Genomic DNA, 23,495 nt, shown 5'->3' with positions numbered 1-23,495 from the left:
AACATAAATACACACTTCAAACCCAAGAACAGACAAAGGCAGAAGCTTGTCCACCCCAAGGATAAAACACCCAGACACAAACTGAGCCACATGGTATATGTAGTCCAGTGCAGTGAGCCATGTGGGGATCTGTACATTGGGGAAACAAAGCCACCCCTTCATAAACGATGGAACAAACCCATCAGCACAAGACTCGGCACTTCCACCTGCATTCCAAAGCCAAAGGCCCTCTTTTGAAGACTACAAAGCCCATGTTTTGCACAGAGAGGACTGCTGCTTTGAAAGAGGGGTCCAAGAGGCCCCTCTATGTGAAATTTCAACAGCCCTCTCTCAATGGAGGGGGAGGGAGGGATACAAACTCATCTATCTCCAGTCTACAACTCAGTCCTTTCAGCAGTTCCAAGAAGGCTCACATACCTATTTGCCCCACTCAGGTGACCCCGAGGTCACAGGTAAACCTCCAGGTGGCCTCAATGACTCTCTAAAAGGAGGCAAATGACCAGCTGTCTGCAAGGAGTATAGACCCTTCCATTCAGTCCCACCGTCCAGTCAGAACTGGGGAAGCTTCTTGGGTGAGAAGCAAAAGGTCTTCAAAGAAAAAAACGGAAAGTCCAGTTGCCACTTGGAAGAAGCAGCCCCCCCCCCTTGGGACCACTGTGGGGGCCTGGAGGTTGGAGAATCTCCCTGGAGATTGACTTCACCAGCGTTTCCCTTTGTCATATAATCCATTGTCCAAAAGAGCTCCAGAGCTTCAGCTTCCCCCTGCAGCCAGGAGCAGCACAAGCGAGAGATGCCCCGTCCCTTGTCCCAGTCGCTGATGCTGGAGAAACCTCCGGGGGCACTGAGCATGCCAGGCCCAGGCACACGGGTCCAGAGGCCCAGGGCTGCCCACTCTGGTCTCCCTCCGCCTCTGCTTGCACCCCACAACTGGCAGCGACCCGGACCGAACCAGAGAGCCAGTTCTGCCCCGTGCAAGCCCCTGCCCGTCTCTCTGGGGCCAAGCCTTCCTCCTTTGTACCCCCACCCCCACCCCCACCCCCATGCCAGTCTGGAGGGCTGGCAGTGCCAAAGGACGAGCGAGGGATTGAAAGCTTCTTTTTGGCTTCACTTTATTTATTTTTTGTTCCTGAAGACAAAAAATAAAACGCGAACAGTGAGGGAGAAGAGTCCTGGGAGCAACAGCCCTGGGGGGGATGGAAACCAGCCCAAACGGAAGGGGTGGGTGGGTGGGAGGGCCCTTCTCCCTTCCTTGAACCTGGGCTTAGGGGTCGGTGCCAGGGGGAGACCCCACCCCCCTGCAAGGAGACCCACCCAGGCCCACCTGTGGGAGGGAGGGAGGGAGGACCGTTTCCTGCCCCTGGCTGAAGGGGAGCCGGAGGAGGAGGAGGAGGAGGAGGAGGAGGAGATGCTGCCGGGAAGGGTTCACCCGATGAAGGCCTCAGCTGGGCCCTTCTGAGGGGGGGGGGCAGGAGCAGTGGGGAGAAGAGGACAGTGGCCATGGGGACCAGGACAGCCCAGCTCCCATCCTGAGCTGCCCAGGAAAACTCTCCTGCTGGGCCAAGGGCCCTGGATACGAAATCCCAGGTAGACACAGGAGGGGGCAAAAGAAATAGGATTGCAAGCTGGAGGGAGGCAGGTGGTTTCGTCTCGCATGGGGAAAGGATGCAGACTAACCCTGGCCTGCCCTACAGCGGGGATGCCCACCTCCTTGGACCCAGGGCAGGGGAGGGGAAGGGGGACCCTGGCTTCCCAAGGCAAGGCCGAGCGGATCTTGGCTAAAGCTCCACTCCCCAGGGCTTCAATTCAAGGGAGGGTTTCCTTCAAAGCAAGGCAGGATTGGGGGGGGGGGGGGGGGATGGAACCTAGAGCAACCCACCCACTCCAAAAGCTGGCCTGAGCAGCGGGGGGGGGGGGGGGTCAGGGGTCTAGTACTCTCCTAGGCTAACCGTGTAGTTTGGACTCTCAGGCAGTGAAGCCCAGGTGACCAATTTATGGAGGGACGATAGTGATCAACCTTCGTAGACGAGAGACAACCCCTTTTGGGGTTGGGGGGGAATTTTGTTATTATTTGGGGGGGGGAGGCAGAATAGAAGCCTTTCTCCCCCTGCCCTGGGGCTCCCAGACGGAAACAAGGCGGAAAGAATAAATTCGGATTTTGGTGTTGGGAAACCAGGCATCCCTCTTTAAGGCAACGCAAATGGGAGAGAAGGCCAAGGGTGGGTTTGGGGCGGAAGGGACGGGGGGCCAAGGGCCAGAAACGGCCCTCTCGAGGGGTGGGTGGGTGGGGGTGATGGGGTGGGGGTGGATGGAAGGCCAGGGAAGCACTTCCGGGGTCAAAGACAGAGATCTGACCTGCTTCTCCTGGGTTCTCCAGTTTAGGACGAACGCTGAAGAGTCTCCAGCCAACGAGGGCGTCCCTTTAATTGGGGCAAATGGGCCTTTAAAAAATAATCATCATAATCATCATAATCATCATAATGAAGATGACTGAAGGGCTTTTATTTTTGCCTGATAGCTTTAGTGCGTAACCCATGCTTGCTAAGGAGAACCGGAGGAGAAGTTGCTTTAAGGCTGGAGTTGGTACCAAATCTCCCCACCCCCGCGGGAAGGGGGGGGAGGGAGGGAGGGGCTGCCCCCCCTCTGAGTGCTCAGACCCAGGCTCCCAGGTCACATTCACACAGGATACATGACAGGCCCGAGTTCACAGCAGCCATACAGTGATTGCTTTAGCCAGTGTCAAGAGAGAGAGAGAGAGAGAGAGAGACTCGGGAGAGGCAGCTGGAGGCTTCCTTCTTTTTTGCAACTCCAAACCGGACCGTGATCATTTGGGGGGGGGGGGGGCAGGAGGGAGGGGTCCTGTCCTTTGCGGAGGGGGGGCTCAGGGCGTCAAATGGGTCACTGCCCAAAAGATTGCCCCCCCCAGGAAAGGAAATTTTGGGGGGGGGGGGATATCTGAAGATCACCCACAGAGCTGCCCCCACAGCGGAGAGGTAGTCCTTACCTTACGACCATTCCTTTAGTGACGGTTCAGAATGACATTGTAATTTGAAAAAAAAAAAAGGCAAGTTAGGAAAAGTCCTCACACTTATGACCGTCGCACGGGACCAAAATGGGTGCCTTCAGCAGATGACGATGACTGCCGTGTCCCGGGGACCCTTTTGCAACCTTCTGAGGTGGCAAGTCAGAATGGGGGAAGCCAGATTCACTTAGTGACTGACTTCCCAACTGCCGTGGCTTACTCAGCTGTGGCCAAAAAGGCCGTAAAATTGGGTGGGAATCACTTAATGACACAGAAATTCTGCCCCCCCAATTGCAGTCGTAAGCCGAGGACTACCCGTATCTGCCGCTCGGGGCTGAACTGTGGGGTCCCTCGGTGCTCCCTAAGCCGGGTTCCTTTCCTGCAGACGTTTCACAACCCAACTGGGGAACACCCTCAGGGCTCCTGGGTGTGGGGATTTCCCGGAGGAAAAGGCCAAGACCACGGGAGGGGTTTCCCCCAAAGGCCAAAAGAGACGCCTCCATCGCACCCCAAATTAACTGGGGAGAGAAGGGGGTATCTTAAGGGGGGGAGGGGTCTTGCCAAGGGTCTTCTCTCTTGGGGTCCTCTGGGCTTTGGAGGAGGGGGGGGCTTCAGCCAAGCTCCTCCCCCACCCTCCTGGCAAGAGGGGGCAGAACGAGAGGGGCCCCCCGCAGCTCCGTAGAGACTTCCCTCCCAGGAGGGGGGACTGCTATGGGGGGGAGGGAGGGGGTGCCAAGAAGGGATATCCTGCATTGGCTACAGGCTGGCAGCAGGGAAAGCCTGGGGGAGGGGGGAAGGGGGAGAAAGGGGTCACCCAGAAGGTAGGGAGCTCATCTGGATAGTGTCAGCCGTGGGCGAGAATGATCACAGCCGTTTGCCAGTTCACAAAAGAGAAAGCAGCCACCTGCCAGCCCAAACTACCCCTACAATCCTCGCCAGCTCCGAGCAAAAGTCACCGTGCCACCGCCACCCACCTCATCTATACCCGGGGTGCTGGAGGTGAAGGCCGCAGCTCTCGACGGGCTCGCGCCCTCGGTTCACGGAAGTGCGGGCGGCTTTGCTCAGCGGGGCCCCGCCCGGCTCGCGCAGGCAGGACCGGTGGAAGTCCTGGTACTCCATCGTCGGCATCACGCTGCCCGGGCCGGGCGCCCCTGCCCCACCTCGGCAGTGGGGGGCGGCCGTGCACTCCAGGGAAGCTGCCCCCATCGTCTGCAGTCCGCCGGCTCCACCCACGCCGCCCCCGTGGAAGGGCAAGGGCAGGTCCTGGGAGCCGGAGCTGTCACTGTTGGGCGTGGGCAGAAGGTTATTCCACAGGGGAGGCTGGAAGTAGTGCCCGTTGGTGAAGGGCACAGGGCCGGGCAGGCCATTGATGGGGGGCGAGGGGGTGGGCTTCTCCAGGGCAGCCTTGGCTCCGTACGGCTGGCCCATGCACAGCTCCAGGGCGTAGCCTGACCCTTTTCCGGGCAAGCCCTGCGTGGGCAGCTCTCGGCCGGGGGGCTTCCCCATGGGGGCAGAGGGGCCGATGGCCTCGCCGCACATCTGCTGCAGATGAGCCAGCTGGTGCTGGTTCCAGGCTGCCAGCTGCTTCATTTCGCTTTGGTACGCGGGAGGGCCACGGGCCACGCCGCCCATCGGCATCCCCATGGTGGCTGCGGAGGGCGGGACTGGCGTGTTGTGGTCACCAGGGTTGACCATGCCGCAGGAAGGTAGGGGCGTGGGGACGTTGTGAGCAGACACTCTGGTGCTGGCGCTGATCAGGAGGTTGCGGCTGATGGGGCTGGGGTTGGCGATCTGTCCCTCGCAGACTGAGGTAGCACTGGTGCCCGTGTGCGCCTGGCAGAACTGGCTGATCTGGTGCACGATGCTGCTCAGGTCCGGGGGCTGACTCTGCTGCAGTGTGGCAGCCATGGAGAGCGGGATGGTTGAGGTAGAGACGGTCACATTCGGAGGGGCGTCGGCGTCGGCCATCTTCCTGCCCAGGTGCATGCCCGCCAGCGGCGGGGGCTGCTGCTGCGGCAAGTGGCTGGCAGGGTGCTGCGGTGGCGGCTGCAGCTGCTGCAGGCCAGGGTGGGCCACGCTCTGCGGCGGTTGTGGCTGCAGCCCGGGGGGCACCCCCTGAGAGTGGAGCTGCTGCAGGGCCTGCTGGCGGGCCAGCGCCTGGGGGTGGGTTAAAGTGCTAGGTGCCGTGTAGGGGACCGAGGGGGGGTTCATCATGGCTTCCGGCAGCAGGCGGGTGCGCTTCCCGTCAAAGTCCTTGACGACCCCTTTGGCCGGGGACCGGACGATGGCCAGGAGGCCTGTTCTCACGGAAGCCTGCGACGGCGGGTAAGGGCTGTACCTCTGCCCAGAAGTGTCCAGCCCGTTCACAGTACGGCGCAGGTGTTTCCGCTGAGGGACCTTGATGCTGTTGGGGAAAATTTTGATGGTCAGAGGGTGGTTGGCTACCTTCTTAGCATACGCGTCCAACTCTGCTGGAGTAGGGTGCTGTGCGGCTCTCATTTTCTGTGGAGTGTCCCCTGGTTGGGGAAGGGGGGGAAGAGAAAGTCAGAGAGACAGAGAGCGTGGAGAGAAAGGGAGAAAAGGAGAGCGAGAGAGACAGAGAACGAGAGAGAGAGAGAGAGAAGCCATCAACACCAACTGAGCGAGCAGTCAGCGTTGGCTCTTCAGAACCTCAGAACTGCCCGGGGCCGAGCTTGAAAGAGGGGGCGTGGCTCGGGGGAAGCTCGCCCCATATAGGGGCTCGGCGGGGTATGGTTAAAAAAAAAAAGCAAGGGAAAAAAATCCCCACTGCCATGTCTGAAGCGCCAACCGTCACGTGGGAGTCCCGCTCGTACCCTTTCGGTGTTTGGGCTATACCCTTGGGACCTCCGTGGGGTGAAAGCACCCTCCTCAGGGGGCCTCTGGAAATCTGGATACCCTGAAGGGCTGCAAAGGGGCTCAAGGGGGGTTGGTTTTTTCCTTTTCCAAAATAAGCTATCGTGGCGCAGTGGTTAGAAGGCAGCATTGTAGGCGGATTCTGCCCACTGCCAGAGGTTTGATCCTGACCGGCTCCCGGTTGACTCAGCCTTCCCATCCTTCCGAGGTCAGTAAAATGAGGACCCAGATTGTTGGGAGCAGAATGCTGACTCTGTAACCCCCTTACAGAGGGCCATGAAGTCCTATGAAGCGGTATATAAGTCTTAAATCCTATTGATTCCTTCCTTCTCTCTCCTTCCTTCCTTCCTTCCTTCCTCAGAAGCTGAACCGCTTAGAGGGGGCTGGAAAGCACCGTGAAGGGGTATATAAATCTAAGGGATATTATTGCTCTTTATGCAGTTGGTGGCCCCCAGAAAGGGACGCTTGTCTCACTGTACTGGCCGAAGGACCCCCTTTCCCTGAACTGAGCAGGCGCGACCCCACAAGTCAAAGGGAGGCGCTGCTTCGTCCAGAGCTCCAGTTCTGCGATTGGTTTGAGTTCCCTTCATCCAGGATAACGTACAAGTACAGGCAGTTCTTGACTCACAACTATTCATTTAGTGACCGTTTGAACTTAACAGCAGCACTGGAAAAAGTGGCTTATGAATCTTCTTCACACTTATGACCATTGCAGCATCCTCATGCTCAAAATTCGGATGCTTTGGCAACTGGTTCGTATTTATGACGGTCGCAGTGTCCCGGGGTGTGTGTGTGTGTGTCACATGATCCCCTTTTGCGACCTTCTGACAAGCCAAGTCAATGGGGAAGCCGGATTCACTTAACAACCGGGTTACTGACTTATCACCGGCAGTTATTCGCTTAACAACTGCAGCCAGAAGTCGTAAAAAGGGGCAAAACTCACTTAGCAAATGTCTCACTTAAGGACATGAACATTGGGCTCAACTGTGGTCAATAAGTCAAGGACTAGCGGTAGCCGTCCCATCCCAGCTGTCTGGAAAGGAAACGGGGCAAAACCAGGGAAGGCGACTGAGACGCGACGGGCAGCCTCTTCTCCAGGAAGGTAAGCCTCTTTGGGATGTCCTGGTTAGAGGAATATCTACATGTTGGAATACGTGTTAGAATGCATTTTGTATTGCAACGACTAGAGAATTATTTAGCCAGTAGAGGGCAGTGTTTAGTCTGCATCTATGGTTATAATCTATGGTGTCACGATGTTCTGAGGAGAATTTCCTGTTTCCTGTTACAGTAAAAGAGTTGAGCAGTAAAGCACATGTTGACTGTTCTCTTTGTTCTGTGGTGCTTCATCTGAAACAGAATTCCTAACACTACAAAACTACATGTCTTCCTTGCTGACCCTCGTTCTTGTGAAGTGGGGCCAGCAAAAAGAAATCAAAGAATTGGAGAATTCTTTTGGGAGGGATGCCAGGACCACTGAGTGTCTCTGATGCATGTTTCTCAACCGTGGCAGCTTTTAAGACTTCTGGGAGTTGAAGTCCACCCATCCTCAAGCTGCCATGGTTGAGAGACACTGGTTCAAAGTCGCATTTTGCAAGGTGGCCCACCTAACCTTAACCCCTAACCCTTCTTCCTTTGATCGCTTCTGGGGATCAAAACCAACTCCCCGAGGTGCGTCTAAGACCTACTGGGGGGGGGGGACTAGTTCCACCCTTGACCGTCCCGGTTTAGTTCTTCCCCTCCCCCTCCCCCAATCCCCAGGGTGAGCGTTCAAGATGCAGCCCGAAACTCACATTTCTGAAGCCCAGTGTTCATCTGCGGGTGAGGAAGCAGCTGGAAGGAGCGGTCGCCTGGTCCTGGCAGACAGGCCAGCATGGCAGGTGGCTGTTAGCACATGGGGCCCTGGGTCCTCTGCGCACTGCAAGGAAACACAGGTGACGGGTGAAAGCCTCCGGAACAACCTCAAGGGCTCCTTGCGAGCGGCCAGAGATTGAAGATGGACATGATTAAACATATGGATAGGTGGACCTCGACTTACAACCATTCGCTTAGTGACTGTTTGAAGTTACGGCCGCACTGAAAAAAGTGACTTATGACAGTTTTCACATTTAATGATGTAAAAATTCACGTGTTCAAAATTCAGAGGATCGGCAAATGACTCCTATTTATGACGGTGGCAGTGTCCTGGGAACACGGTCATTAAAACAGCAAAGTTAGCGTGGAAGCCATATTCACTTCGCAACTGGGTTACCCATCAGCAACTGGAGCGCTTCACAACTGCGACAGGAAAGATCGTAAAAAGGGACAAAGCTCACTTAACAAGTGTCTCACTTAGCAACAGAATATTTTGGGCTCAATTGTGGTCATAGGTTGCTATTTCAACCTATTCCTATTTCATTGGGTCTCTACACTTGAGCACAAGTAGTCCTCGGTTTATGACCGGTTGCTCAACAACCATTCAAGTTCCGACAGGCCAAAGAAAGGTGCTAGTGATCTAGATTCAAAGTTCCGATGCCCCTGGTAGACGGTGGGTTACGACCACAGTGGAGCCCAAATTTCTGTTGCCAGGTGAGACAAAATGAGCTTTGCCTCATTTTACGGCCTTTCTTGTCACAGTTGTTAAGTGAATCACTGCAGCTGATCAGTTAGTGACCCGGTTGTTAAGTGAATCTGGCTTCCTCATGGACTTTGCCTGTCAGAAGGTCGCAAAAGGGGATCACATGAATTTGGTCATAACTGTGAAAAATGGCCTCAAGACACATTTATCAGTTGCGCTATAACTTTTGAACCATCATTAAGTGAACTGTTGTAAGTCGAGGACTACTTGTAACTCCTGTTCTCCTGGTGGCATCCGGCTTCTCTCTTTCTAGGGTGAGGGAGGGGCTCCAATTCTTAGCATCCAAGACAGGACGGAGAATGTAAATTTAAGTGTGAAAAATGGTCATAGGTCGTTCCTTTTCATTCCTAAGGCAGGACTAGAACTCGTGATCTCCTGCTTCCCAGTCTGGTGCCTTGACCACTAGGCCCAACTAGCTGTTTAATCTATCTTGAATTAGAATACCGTGAAGTTCCTAAATGGGATGAACGCTTGTTGCTGTGATTTTCCCGGTTTCATTAGAAATTACAATTTGCTAACAAGGAGAGGCAGTCAGGTGCAGTGGTTAAAGCCTCAGGTGAGCAACCAGGAAGCCATGGGTTCTAGTTCCACCTTGGACACAGAGCCAGCTGGGTGATAGTAGTAGTAGTAGCAGTAGAGCCTTTATTGCAGGGGTGTCCAAACTTGGGAACTTTAAGACTTGTGGACTTCAACTCCCAGAATTCCTCAGTGCTGGCTGGGGAATTCTGGGAGTTGAAGTCCACAAGTCTTAAAGTTCCCAAGTTTGGACACCCCTGCTCTAGACCAGCGTTTCTCAAACTTGGAAACTGCTGGCTGGAGAATTCTGGGAGTTGAAGTCCGGACATCTTCAAATTGCCAAGGTTGAAAAACACTAGACTGGACCGAAACAAGGTTTGCATGGCATAAAATGACACTTAAAGGCCTTGTCGGCCAATTCCAGTTTGCAAAGTAAGTACATGGGATCTTGCCTTGATCTGTGTTAGAAGCACCTTCAAACTGCAGGCATATAACCTTCAACAGTGAGCGAATAAAACAGGCCTAACAGGAAACAAGTGTGCCTTATTTCTCACTTCAATCCTGGCTGATTTATCTAAATTTATCTGGTCCAGATAAGCCGCAACTTGCTTTTCGCAAGTTATTCTACAGAATAATATTCTTTTGACTTCCTTTAAGATACAGTATTTCTCCCTCAAACTTGCAGGAATGTTTGCACAAAACTAGACTTATTTTTTTAGTAAGATGCAGAGAATAAGTTTATACTGCTGTGCTCTACTGCCACATTACATTTTTAATTGGTAAAGTATATAAAACGCTGCAATCGAATCGCTCCGCTTCATTAATACACAGGCACTTTAAAACCACAAATTGCGCATTAACTAAGGCTGAATCAGAAAATTACAAGAATCGTAAAAATTTATAACGTGCTTTACAGTAACTCCCCTCGGGGGAATGGAAAGGATTCTGAACATTTTAAGGGAAATTGTTTTGAGACGCCTAGAAACAAAGAGAAGGAAGTCCCTTCAACCAAAATAAGAATTTGGAGCATAAATCTGTATAAAAATTAGGCTGCAAAAAGGAATTGACCAAGCATTCCTGACCAGCAACATCATGGAAACCTCACTCTGGTTCCAATACAGGCAGTCCTCGATTTACAACACTTCATTTAGTGACCGTTCAAAGTTACAACGGCACTGAAAAGAGACTTACGACCGTTTTTCACACTTACGACTGTTTCAGCATCCCATGGTCACGTGATTTACATTCAGATGCTTGGCAACTGACCCACATTTATGCCGGTTGTAATGTCCGGGGGTCACGCAATCCCCTTTTGTGACCTTCTGATGGGGAAAGTCAAGGAGAAACCCAGATTCACTTAATGACCGTGTTACTAATTTAACGGCTGCCATAATTCGCTTAACCAATGTGGCGAGCAAAGGTCGTAAAATGGGGCACAGCTGGCTCAATGTCTCACTTAGCAACATGTAGGGCTCCATTGAGGTCGTTAAGCCGAGGACTACCTATAATTCCATGACCTAAGAGACTGGAACATAACCCATGGAGGGAACCATCATTTTCCCTGGGGGGCTTCTGAAGGCCATTTCTTTGTTTAGCCCCCTTTCCAACCAGGGCAAACACTGGACAGGGCTGAGCTCACTTAGCCAAGATAGCTAGTTTTGCCTGGCTTTCTCTCAGATACAGAGCCCAAGCAAGTGAGCCAAGTTGCATTTCCCTCGCCAAAGGCTATGAAAACAGAACTCCAAAGGGGACTGAAGGCCACAAGGACCCCGATTCTATCATGGGCTAGCAAGGACTGTGGCTTGCAGGTCCTAGACAGGTATGCAACTGTTTAGCCAAGTTCTGGCACACAGAAAAGTGACTTATGACCATTTTTCACATTTAATGACTGTTGTAGCATTGTGGTCACGGGTCAAAATTCGGCCACTGGCTCATATATGTCGGGTTTTTTTTCAGAGCAGGTATAACTTGGAATGGTTGCAAGTCCAGGACCACCTGGCTACCAATCAGCACGGCCCCATGAGACTAAAAGCAGCCAAAGGCCACACCCAGCCCTGCCATCCTTCAAGGGCAAAGACCTCCTGGGCCACCAGTCACAGCCAAGGTGGAGCAGACAGGTGGACGTGCTGGGGCAGACTGTCCCTCTGGTCTATTTGTCTGAAATAGTACAGTTAGTCCTTGAGGTATGACCACATCAGAGCCCCAAATTTATGTTGCTAAGTGAAACATTCGTTAAGTGACCCAAAGGTGCTTTTTTTTCAGGAGGCAACTGGACTTTCTGATTTTTCTTGGAAGAGGTTTCGCTTCTCATCCAAGAAGCTTCTTCAGCTCTGACTGGATGGTCCTTTCATTCCCCCCCCCCCCCCTATCCAGTCAAGAGAGTCAGAGCGGAAGAAGCTCCTTGGGTGAGAAGCAAAACGTCTTCAAACAAAAAACCAGAAAGTCCAGTTGCCTCTTGGGACAACCGTGACCTGGAGGACGGAGAATCTCCATAAATGACTTTTCCCCCATTTTAAAATCTTTTTGTGCCACAATTTTAAGTGAACCACTGCAGTTGTCAAATTAATCACATGGTTGTTAAGCGAATCTGCCTTCCTGACTTTGCTTGTCAGAAGGTCACAAAAGGGGATCCATGACCCCAGGACACGGCAGCCATCATAAATCTAGTGTTTCCCAGCCCTTGAGTTTTGATCGCATAACTGGAGGGATGCTACGACGGTCATAAATGAAAAAAACAGACCTGAGTCACTTCTTTCAGTATTGTTGTAGGTTTGAACGGTCACCGAATGAACTGTCACCGAATGAACTGTCGAGACTACCTATATAGGGTCTTCTGCCTGAGCAGCGGGTTGGGCTAGATGATCTCCCAGGTCCCTCCCAACCCTGTTATTCGTCAGGTATCACGGACTGCTTTCTGTGATCCCAATCCTTAAAAACAGAAGGAGGAAGCCTTAATTCAGGAAGTCAGTCACCCTCCCCAGTCCTGGAGCTTGAAAATAATTCCTGAAATTCCTGAAAGAAGAAGAAAACTCTCTGGCTCAAACAGGTTCAGCACCTATTGCGACCTCCGAGGATGTTATGTGAAACGTAGTGACTGTTCGAAGTTGCAACAGCACTCAAAAAAGTGACTTATGACCGTTCTTCACACTGACGACTGTTGCATCATCCCCCTGGCCACGTGATCAAAATTGGGACATTTGGGCAACTGGTTCACTTTTTTGGGGGGGTAAAAAGTTGTATTTTTATTTTCCATATACATTCACAAATATACAACCTCATAGGTACTATTGATATTTATCTGTTATCTCCTAGCATTTATCACAATCTGTTTAAAAATAGAAAAAGCATAATTGGGGTCTCTTTCTTGCCATCTTATTTTGTTCCTTCCTTCTTCTCAACCTCCCTTCTTCTTTCCTCCTCTCCTTCCCCTTTTCTTCTTCCCCTCCCTCTCCCCTACTCCTCCTCTCTTCTTACCCTCTCTCCTACTTTTATTACTAACCCCCCATTACTTCCTCTCCTTTACCCCTTCTTCTTTCCCTCCTCTCTCTCCCTCCTTCCGTTGGGGCAACTGGTTCATATTTATGACGGTCACAACGTCTTGCGCTCACATGGTCCCCTTCTGCGACCTTCTGACAAGTCAAGTCAATGGAAGCCGAATTCACTTAACAACCTTGTGACTAACATAACTGCAGTGTGTTCACTTAACAACGGTGGCAAGAAAGGTCCTTGAAATGGGGAAAAAGCCTACTTAACAACGGTCTCTTTTAGTAACACAAATGTTGAGTCTCAATTGTGGCCGTTCCCTGTATGCGCACTTGACTTGTGAGGCGAACTGGGCTTTTCTTTCTCAGCTAATCAGAGGTGGCATTCACCCTTTTTGGACCGCTTCACCCAAACCAGTAGCGGAAATCATGGGTTTCCGCCCAGGCTCTATGCCGCCCTATTTAGGCACTTTTTGAGGATGGGCGCATGCGCAGAAGGCGCGAACACAGCAAAGCAGCAGTAACAAAATGTGAAACCCACCGCTGCAGCTACCAGATTTTTCGGACTATAAGACGCACCGGTGTATAAGGTGCAGCAAGATTTCGAAAAAGTAAGAAAATAAGTTTTTGTCCCCCAGGAGCACCCTGCAGGATTCAGCAGGGCTGGGGGGGAGGGGGGGAGGCAAAAACGCCCCCATTTTTGCGAAAGATGGACAGAAAGTCCATTTTTTACCAGCCCTGCTGAAGACGCAGCAACATTTCCACACTCTTTTAGGGGGGGAAAGGTGCGTCTTATAAACTGTAATTATGATGTAAAATTTACAAGAGGCCTAGGACCCAGACCTTGGTTGGAAGAGGGCCTGGGAGGAAAGACAAGAAGGGATGGCTAGAGAAGTCTAGAGGTGATGGGTTACGTTGTCAGCCAGCGGTGAGGTGGAAAGTCCCACTTCCTGTAGCTAAGAATTAGAAATGGCTTTCCAGTCCTGGCAACAAAACCACTCAATGGACGGATGATTTCACCCCCTGGGGGTTGGGTTGCAGGAAGCTGCCAGAGAGAGTGTGTGTGTGTGTGTTCCAGCTCCCTCCATTTTGCAGGAGGAATAGTGGGAAGTAGGAAACCAGCCTTCTTATAATGAACAGAGGGACCAGGGGTGACATGATGGCATCTTGCAATGTTAGAGGGGCTATCCGAGAGAAGGGGGGGGGGCAAGTTCTTCTCCAAAGGTCGGACAAGAAACAAGGGATGGAAACTCATCCAGGAGCGAAGCAACGTAAGGATAAACTTCCTGACAGTGAGAAGAATTAATCAGTGGAACAGCCTGCCACCAGAAGTTGTGGGTGCTTCAATCCTGGAAGTTTTTAAGACAAGACCAGACAGCCACTTGTCTAGAATGATCTCCAGCCTCCTGCTTGAGCAGGGGGTTGGACTAGAAGATCTCCAAGGTCCCTTCCAACTCTGTCCCTCCAATACCGGCACCTAAGGGGCTGCCCCAAAGAAGGGGGCACCCATTCTCTAAAGAACCCCTGAAGGCCAGGCAAGAAGCAACAGGTGGAAACTCATCCAGGAGAGAAGCAACCTAGGAGAAATTTCCTGACACTGAGCATAATTGACCAGTGGTACAGCTTGCCACCAGAGGTTGTGGGTGCTTCATCACTGGAAGTTTTTAAGAAGAGATTGGACAATTTGTTTGAAATGGTACAGGTAGTCCTTGAGCGACAACCATTCACTTAGTGACTGTTCAAGGTTACAGCAGCACTGAAAGAGTGACTTATCATCACTTTTCACAACTAAGACCATTGCAACATCCCTGTGGTCATGTGATCAAAATCCAGGTGCTAGACACATGTCTCATACTTATGACGGTTGCAGGGTCCCAGGGTCACGTGATCCTCTTTTGATAAGCAAAGTCAATGGGGAAGCCAGAACCACCGTGGGACTAACAACAGATTAGCAACAGAACTTTTGGACTCAATTGTGGTTGTAAGTCGAGGATTGCCTGTATGGGGTTTCCTGCTTGAGCAGGGGTTGGTCTAAAAGGCCTCCAAGGTCCCTTCTAACTATGTCATTCTGTTTATTTTAGGCAGCCAAGAAATAGAAAACCCAGACTTTGCAGGCAGAGGTTTCTCCCCCATGGATGACCCAGGGCGGTCTTGACTTAAGGGGCTCTTCCTCCATTGGGAAACAAACCAGAAAGCAGTGCAGCCGACTCAGTTAAGAGGGGAAAAGGCAGGGCTGACGTGACCGTATACAAGCCAGGATCCTCCATTTGACTTCTGGCTTTTGCTGATTGAAGAAAAGCTGCCAGAGATCAGGTGACTCATCCATTCCTACTCCTCTCTTGCAACAATTCTTCGGGATTTAATAGTACGTGACGTCCCTCCTTCCTCTGACTATCTGTCCCAGCCTCCCAAATCTTAAAAAAAATCCGGCAGGGGACGTCAGTCAGTTATCAGCAATCAATACTGACTTGAAGGAGTCCAAAAATAAAATTCATAAAATGAAAGTACAAATGGGAGGGGATGGAGGGGGGGGGGGGAGAGAATCATTCCTGATAAGTGAGACTCTACCTGCCTCTTCACTGGGAGAGGCCCAGCTGTTGCACGGATCCTGCCCTCTGGCCTCCCAGCCCCTCCTCTTCCCCAGCGGCAGATCATCCGGAAGAGGGATGAGACCCTCGCCCCAGAGGCAGCCTCCCTATGCAGGTAGTCTTCAACTTACGACAATTCATTTAGTGACCGTTCAAAGTTGGAAAACGTGACTTATGACCGTTTTCCACACTTATTGCATCCTCCATAGTCACGTGATTTATATTCAGGTGCTGGACAGCTGACTCAGTGTCCCGTGTGTGTGTGTGTGTGTGTGTGTGTGTGTGTGTGTGTGTCTCTCACGGGATCCCTTTTGCGACCTCCTTGACAAGCAAAGCCAGGGGGGAAACCAGGTTCACTTCATATTAACTTAGCATTGTCAAGAAAGATCGTAAAATGGGTGGCATTTGGCAATGGGAATGTTGGGCTCGGTTTGTGGTCGCAGGTCGAGGACTGGGAAGGCCTGAGCACCACCCGAGTCTTGCCTCCACCGGGCCCACCTTCTGACTCCGATCCCTCCCAGAGAAGCAGAAACGGCCGTCGGCCGAGGGAGGAACAGGCAGCTCCGAGAGAGGAAATGGGATGGAACTGGCTTTTCCAGCCAGGCCCCGAAAAGGCCTCGGAGGCAGGACAAGGCCAGAGGGCAAGCGGCCCTGGGACAGAAACGGCCTTCAATGCCCACATTCACACCCCTGCGGGCCTTCGGAAGGGGGGGGGCAAGCTTTGGCTCTCAAAGGCTGGGTTTTCGGGATGGGGGAGGCAGGTAAGGCAGATGAGAGGGGAGGGGTGCATAAGATAAGCTCTGGGGAATTGAGCCTGAATCAGAAGACCCCTGCAAGGCCCAGGAGGAGGAAGCAGCTCTGGGAAAGAAGCCCTTGCCCCCCTCCCACTGCCAATTGGGACAAGGGGGGATATTCCCCCCCAACTGGGGCAGGAAGGACCCTCCTCCCACCACAGGAGGGGAAGCTTTTGGGGAAAACCCTTCAGCCACCTCCCCAGCTCCCCTGGATCAAGGCTTCATTCTGGCCCAAGAAACAGCTCTGGGGGAGGAGAAAGACCCCCCCCCAAACTCACCCCCCAATGGGGGCAGGAAAGACCAATACACCACATAAAGGGGGGAGGGAACCAATAGGTTTTACGTATGGATCTTAAACTGGGAAGCCCCCCCCCCTTTTCCTGGATCAAGGAACGCCACCGCCGTTTTATTCTGGACCCCCCTCCCAAAGAGGGCCAGGAAAGACCCACCGAGCCTGAAACACCCCCCCCTCCACTCCGGAACTGGGGGAGAAGCTCCCCCCCCTCAAGGCTTCATTCTTGCCCAGGAAGCAGCTCTGAGGGAGGAAAAAGACCCCCCCAAACTCCCCCCAATGGGGGCAGGAAGGAGCCCCCCGCTATAGTAGGGGAAGAAGGGGGAGGCCGCCCTTCCTGTCTCGCCCTCCAGGCCTGCAAACCCCCCCACACACACAGACGCCCCCCAGAAAAGCCCTGGGGAGGGGGGAGGGGGGCAAGGCGGCCTTGCCAAAGGGGTGGGGGAGGGGAGGAAGAGCCCCTGTCCCTCTGCCAGCGGGCTCCGGATGGGGGGGGGGCTTGGAGAAAGGCAGAGCCTACTGTCACCCCCCCCCAGTAAGCCCGCGAAGGGAAGGCCTGTGAGGGGGGGCGAAAGGCCTAGTGGGGGGGGCAGCTGAGGCCGACTCCCGGGGGGGGGGGAGAAGAGCCTCCGCCCCCAGCCTTGGGGTTGGGTGAGGGTCGCGACGCCCCGGCCCGCTCACCGTGGGAGCCCCCGCCCGGCCCTCATGGCGGCGCCGCTTTTCTTCTTCTCCTTCGCCGCCGCCGCCTCGTCACCCCTCAGAGCCGGCTCGGCCGCTCCCTTCTGCGCATGCGCCGAGGACGCCCTGCCCCCTTTCAAGGGGAAGGTCAGAGCGGAGGGAGAGCGGCGCGGCGCCACTTCCGGCGGCCTCGAGGAGAAGCAGGAGGAGGCGGGGAAAAAGGGGAGGCCCGGCCGGCCAAAGGGGAAAGAAGAGAGAGAGAGAGAGAGAGAGAGCGACGAGTGCCGTAAACGCCGCTCTGGCTCCATCGCCTGTCTTAGCGGGCGAACTGCAGCTAGAAGGCCGAGTGGGCCACTCCCCTCTGCGCACGCGCGCGGGGTCCTTTTGCCCGCAGTCGGACATCTCGACGCCTTCCGCCGCTCGAGCCCCTCCAGGAATCGGTTTCCCCTTCGGGGGCTCCGGATACAACAGGCCGAGCTTCTTACTTGCGGCCCCGGCCTTTAAATTCCGATTTGAAACCTCCCCTCCGGCACTTCCGCATTGGCTTCTAAGCCAGAGGTCTTCAAACTGGGCAACTTTTAAGACTTGTGGACTTCAACTCCCAGAATCCCCCAGCCAGCTCTGCTGTTTGGGGAATTATGGGAATCGAAATCCACAGGTCTTAAAAGTTCAATGCGATTCTGGGAGTTGGAAGACCCCTCTCTTCTTCCCACGCAAGAGATGAGCCCCCCACCCCAGGTGAAGCCCCTCTTGCTCCTCCCTTTTGGCCCCTCCCCAAAGTGCCCTCCGCCCCATTTGCTCAGGAAGGGGCCGAGGGTCTCTTTCAGAGCCGGGTTGCATTGCCCCCACAGTCCTTGGAGCCTCCCAGAGGGGATCCTGCCCAAAACTGCATGGCAAACCCTCCTCCTCTACTTACCACCTTTCATTTAGTGACCGCTTGAAGTTACAGAGGCACTAAGAAAGGAGCTTATGAATGTTCTTCACTTATGACCACTGCAGCATCCTCACGTGACTTACATCCAGACGCCTGGCAACTGACTCACATTTATGACCATCGCAGTGTCCCGGGGCTCACGTGATCCTGTTGGGCGACCTTCTGACAAGCAAAGTCAACAGGGAAGCCGGATTCCCTTAGCAACAGTGCTATTAACAACTGCAGTGATTCACTTAACAACTATGGCAAGAAAAGTCCTAAAGTGGGGCGAGAACTCACTGAACTGTCTCATTTAGAAACAGACGTTTTGGGCTCACTTGTGATCGTAACTCAAGGACTAATCTGAATCTTGACTTTAAAAGAGGGCATGGAGTTAGGATACTTTTGCGTTGCCTGAAAATATGTCCTCCTTTAAGGTATTTCCCCCCAACCACTTTGATTTTAAAGGAGATGAACCTTTGGGGAACTGCGAAACAAAGGAAATCAGTCTTAATTTTTGAAAGGCCTTTCTGTGAAATCCCATTATTTTGCCCCTGAACAAAACCAACCTGTCTCCCAAGTCCTTTTTACTTAAAAGTTTATTCATAACTGCTCTTCTCTCTGTGCAACGAAGAGCTTCCTGTCCTCTGGACTGAACTGGTGCCAATGAACAGCCTGTCTGACTAATCATTCCTTGAGAACGTTTCATCACTGTAGGCCCCCGTTTTAGGGCTGGCTAATCTGGTGGAACCGCTTTTAGGATACAATATACAATTCTATATTTATGTATATTTATGTATTTATACTGTGTTTTAATATGACTGTACACCGCCCCGAGTCCCTTCTGGGAGAGGGCGCGGTTTATAAATTAAATAAAAGTTAAAGTTAAAGATAAGGAAAGAAGGAAGGAGAGGAAGAGAGTAGGGAAAGAAGGAAGAATAGAGTGGAATAGAATAACAAGAGTTGGAAGGTCTTCTAGTCCAACCCCCTGCCTAGGCAGGAAACCCTGCACCACTTCAGACAAATGGCTATCCAACATCATCTTAAAGACTTCCAGGGCATTCACAACTTCTGGAGGCAACTTCTGTTCCACTGATTCATTGTTCTCACTGCCAGGAAGTTTCTCCTCAGTTCTAAGTTGCTTCTCTCCTTGTTTAGTTTCCACCCATTGCTTCTTGTCCTGCCTTCAGGTGCCTTGGAGAATAGCTTGACTCCCTCTTCTTTGTGGCAACCCCTGAGATATTGGAAGACTGCTATCATGTCTCCCCTGGTCCTTCTTTCTCTTAAGCTAAACATACCCAGTTCCTGCAACCGTTCTTCATATGTTTCAGCCTCCAGTCCCCTACTTTTCTCCTAAATTAACTTTGTTTGGAAAAGATTTTACATCTGACCAAGACGAGCTGAATCCAGTTGGCTCTGCATCCGCAGATTCCAATTGTGCACATCTGGGGGACGCAGACACACCTTAAGTGAGGCCAGAGGATGTGGGGAAGGCAGCTCTCTTGCAAGGCCGCCCTTAAGGATTATCCGCCCTGGAGAGCCTCAAGCGTTAAGAGTTCCAGCATCTTTTCAAGGCCGGCTTTTTCTAAGGAGAGAGGTTGGGTGCTGGGTTCCTTTGGCCGCAGGACCGGCCAGCCTTGACCCCTCACGCTGCTTCCTGTGTGACAAGCCTCACGAATAGAAGCAGTCCTCAACTTATAACCATTTAGTGACCGGTCAGTTAACAGCAGTGACTTAATGAACATTTTTCACACTGATGACTATTGCAGCATCTCAATCGAAATCCAGACACTTGGAAAATGGCTTGTTGTTATGACGGCTGCAGGGTCCCGGGGTGACTTGAGCCCCCTTTGCCTCAGCACCTGACAAGCCAAGTCAAGGGGGAACACGGATTCACTCAACAGACGTGTCCCTAGATGCAGGGATTCGTGTGGCAGGAAAGGTCGTAAAATGGAGCAAACCTCAACTAGCTTGCTCATCAACAGAAATCTGGGGCTCAATTGAGGTCGTCAGTCAAGGACTAAAGGGGCACAAGAGCGCCCCAAATTTCTGTAGTTGAGTTTCACACCGTTTTACAACTTTTCTCACTACAGTTGTTAAGTGAATCACTGCAGTTGTTGAGTTAGTCACACCGTTGTTAAGCGAATCTGGCTTCCCACATTGACTTGGCTTGTAAGAAGTTCGCAAAAGGGGATTCATGAGCCCGGGACACTGCAACTGTCATAAGTACGAGTCAGTTGCCAAGCGTCTGAATTTGGATCAGGTGACCATGGGAATACATCAACGGTTGTGTGAAAAGTGGTCACCATTCCCTTCCCTTCCTGCTACCTGTCTCCTCCCTCCCTCTTTCTGTTCCCTTCCTTCCTTCCCTCTTGCTCCTTCTTCCCTCCCTCCCTCCCTCCATTTTCCCATTTGTAGGGATCCTGGGGTTGGGGGGTGGGAGGAGGGGGGGGAACAGGTCAGGAGGGATAGTAGAGCCAGGCATCTAGGTGTGGTCGAAGGAGGAGGGAGCGGAGTGGGGGAGGAGAAGGAAGATAGCATTCCTGTGCAGGGCACTTTAATACCAACGGTCGTAGGGAGGGGCAGGTGCGAGGACAGTTTAAGAGCACGTAGTCGGTTGGGAGACCGGGGTTTTTGGTCATTCCCGGTCGTTTGTACCAACCCCTGCATACTAGGTGGTCAGGATCTACAGACCCAAGGCCTGAGACTGCTGTTATGCAATGCGAGGTCCGTTGTCAATAAGGCCCCCCTCATCCACGATCTAATTTTGGAGGGGGACCCGGACCTCGCCGGAATAACCGAGACCTGGTTGGGCCACGAGGGAGGTCTACCCCTTGTGGAAATGTGCCCTCCAGGTTATCGAGCATTTCACCAGCCTCGGGCCCAGGGAAGGGGCGGTGGGGTAGCAGTGATTATCCGGGAAGACTTAGAGCCGAGAGAGTTCACTGTGCCGCAGACATCCGGGTGTGAGTCCCTCGTCGTGAGATGGGGCCCAGGGAGGCAGTTGGGCCTGCTGATAGTATACCTGGCTCCTCGCTATACTTCAGCGGCCCTGCCCGAACTCCTTGAGCTGATCTCATCGGTGGCGGTTGAGACCCCCAAACTTTTAGTGATGGGGGATTTTAATCTGCCGTCGATGGGAGAAGCGTCTGAGGGGGTTCGGGAGTTCATGGCTTCCATGACAGCCATGGACCTGACCCAGTTAATTCAGGGCCCTACTCATGAGGGAGGCCACACCCTGGACCTTGTTTTTGTCTCTGGCCAGTGGACGAGTGATCTGGGAATAGGGGATCTAGACACTATTCCCCTGTCATGGTCGGATCACTCACTTCTCCGGCTGGACTTCCCTGGTGCTACCCCCCGCCGCGAGGAGGCGGAACTGGAAGGTATTAGATGGTTCCGCCCCAAGCGCCTGATGGAACCGGATAGGTTCCAGACGGAACTTGGGCCACCTCCTGTGGACCTGACCCGCCCCCGAGTAGAGGACCTGGTAGTCGCATGGAATAGTGCGGCTACCGGGGCCCTAGACCGGGTGGCGCCTTTGCGGCCTCTCCTGCGGCGAAGAACCACCCTGGCACCTTGGTTTACCGAGGAGCTAAGGGTGATGAAACGCCACAAGAGACGCCTAGAGAGTCGTTGGAGATCCTCCCGTTCCGAATTTGACCGAGCACAGGTACGAGCATATTTGAAGACGTACCTTGTGGCACTAAGAGCGGCCAAACGTCAACATTGCGCCGCTCTTATTGCGTCTGCAGATAACCGCCCTGCCACCCTGTTTCGGGTGACCCGTTCCCTCTTGTTTGAGAGACCACGGGAAGCCCCTCTACAGGGCAGAGCAGAGGAGTTTGGGAATTATCTACAGGACAAAGTCGCTCAAATCCGGATGGGATGGACCCCTTTCAGTGGTTCAGTAGAGACGCCCGTTGCGAGTCTTGAGGGACCGCTTTGGGAGGAGTTTGACTCGGTTGCCATCGAGGATTTGGACAGGTTGCGTGGACGTCTGCGACCCACCACATGTTTATTGGACCCGTGTCCCTCCTGGCTTGTACTGGCATCCTGGGAGGTTACGCGCGACTGGCTCCTGGGCCTGGTGAACGCCTCGTTGGGTGAGGGGTCTCTACCGGCCGCCTTGAAAGAGGCGGTGGTGAGGCCCCTGCTCAAGAAGCCTTCCCTGGACCCAACGGACCTAGTCAATTATCGTCCAGTCTCCAACCTTCCTTTTTTAGCGAAGGTTGTAGAGAGTGTGGTAGCACAGCAGTTCCCACGTCACCTGGAGGAAAATGATTATCTAGACCCGCGCCAGTCCGGCTTCCGACCCGGGCACAGCACGGAGACGGCCTTGGTCGCATTGGTCGATGATCTCTGGAGGGCCAGAGATAGGGGTTGTTCCTCTATCCTGGTCCTATTAGATCTCTCGGCGGCGTTCGATACCATCGACCATGGTATCCTGTTGCACCGGCTAGAGGGGCTGGGAGTCAGAGGCACCGTTTTACGGTGGTTTGGCTCCTACCTCTCTGGTCGGACGCAACGTGTGTTGACAGGGGAGCAGAGTTCGACCCGGAGGCCACTCACATGTGGAGTGCCACAGGGATCGGTGCTCTCGCCCCTCCTGTTCAACACATATATGAAACCGCTGGGCGAGATCATCCGTGGTTTTGGAGTGGGATATCATCTGTATGCTGATGATACTCAGCTATACATTTCCACTCCGAACCACCCCAATGAGGCCGTCGAAATGATGTCCCGGTGCCTGGAGGCCGTACGGGTCTGGATGGATGGCAACCGACTAAAACTCAACCCTTCCAAGACGGAGTGGCTGTGGCTTCCGGCCTCCCGGTTCAACCAGGTGCTTCCATCTCTGGCCATCGGGGGCGTCCAACTAGCCCCCATGGAACAGGTGCGCAATTTGGGCGTCCTCCTGGATACCCGGCTGTCCATGGATAACCATGTAACAGCCGTGGCAAGGGGGGCGTTCCATCAGGTTCGCCTGATGCGCCAATTGCGCCCCTTATTGGACCGGGATGCCCTACGCACAGTCACCCATGCGCTAGTGACGTCTCGCCTGGATTACTGCAATGCTCTCTACATGGGGCTTCCCTTGAGATGCACTCGGAGACTACAGTTGGTCCAGAACGCGGCCGCGCGGGTGATTATGGGGAGGACCAGATACTCCCCTGTAACACCTCTCCTGCGCGAGCTGCACTGGCTGCCTGTGGTCTACCGAGTGCGTTTCAAGGTTTTGATTATGATCTTTAAAGCGCTCCATGGCACAGGGCCTAGTTATATGCAGGATCGCATCCTGCCCCACACATCCCTACGACCAATTCGCTCACACAGAGAGGGACTTCTCCGGGTGCCGTCCGCCAAACAGTGTCGGGGGGCGACACCCAGGAGCAGAGCCTTCTCTGTGATGGGCCCAGCCCTATGGAATGACCTCCCCCGTGACATCAGGATTACTTCCGATCTCCGCTCCTTCCGTGTACAGCTGAAGACCCACCTCTTTCAATTATCCGGCCTGGCTCAATCGCAATCGTAATTTTCCCATTCCTCCAAACTGTTTTTTAAATTGTTCTTAAATATTAATTTTATTGGGTTTTTACAATTGGGGTATTTTAAAGTAGATTTTTAACTGTCTATTGATGTAATTTGTTTCCTCCTCCGTGTATATGTATATGTGTTGTGTATGTATGTACGTTTGGTGTTGTTATGGATTTTATGTTATATG

The 23,495-nt window shown here is 53.1% G+C and overlaps 1 protein-coding gene across 3 annotated transcripts in view; it reads right to left on the bottom strand.

Moving 5' to 3' along the window:
• Positions 1-1,092: 1,092 nt before the first annotated feature.
• FAM222B (family with sequence similarity 222 member B) overlaps positions 1,093-23,495 on the bottom strand; it is a 97,035-nt gene continuing 74,632 nt past the window's right edge. Inside the window, exons 2-4 of one of the 3 annotated variants that reach the window (XM_081942820.1) lie at positions 16,861-16,925; positions 7,684-7,808; positions 1,093-5,535 (exon numbers count right to left, since the gene is read on the bottom strand). In XM_081942820.1, coding sequence (XP_081798946.1) covers positions 3,995-5,535; positions 7,684-7,765 — 1,623 coding nt within the window. In that variant the 5' untranslated portion in view covers positions 7,766-7,808; positions 16,861-16,925 and the 3' untranslated portion in view covers positions 1,093-3,994. Of the gene's footprint in view, positions 5,536-7,683; positions 7,809-16,860; positions 17,027-23,495 lie in introns of those variants that run through there. The other 2 variants (XM_081942819.1, XM_081942821.1) reach the window with 2 other exon arrangements.

Source organism: Natrix helvetica, assembly GCF_964273705.1.
Source record: "Natrix helvetica genome assembly, chromosome: 2".
NCBI classification, from domain to species: Eukaryota; Metazoa; Chordata; class Lepidosauria; order Squamata; family Natricidae; genus Natrix; species Natrix helvetica.
This window is presented reverse-complemented; position numbering and strand designations above follow the sequence as displayed.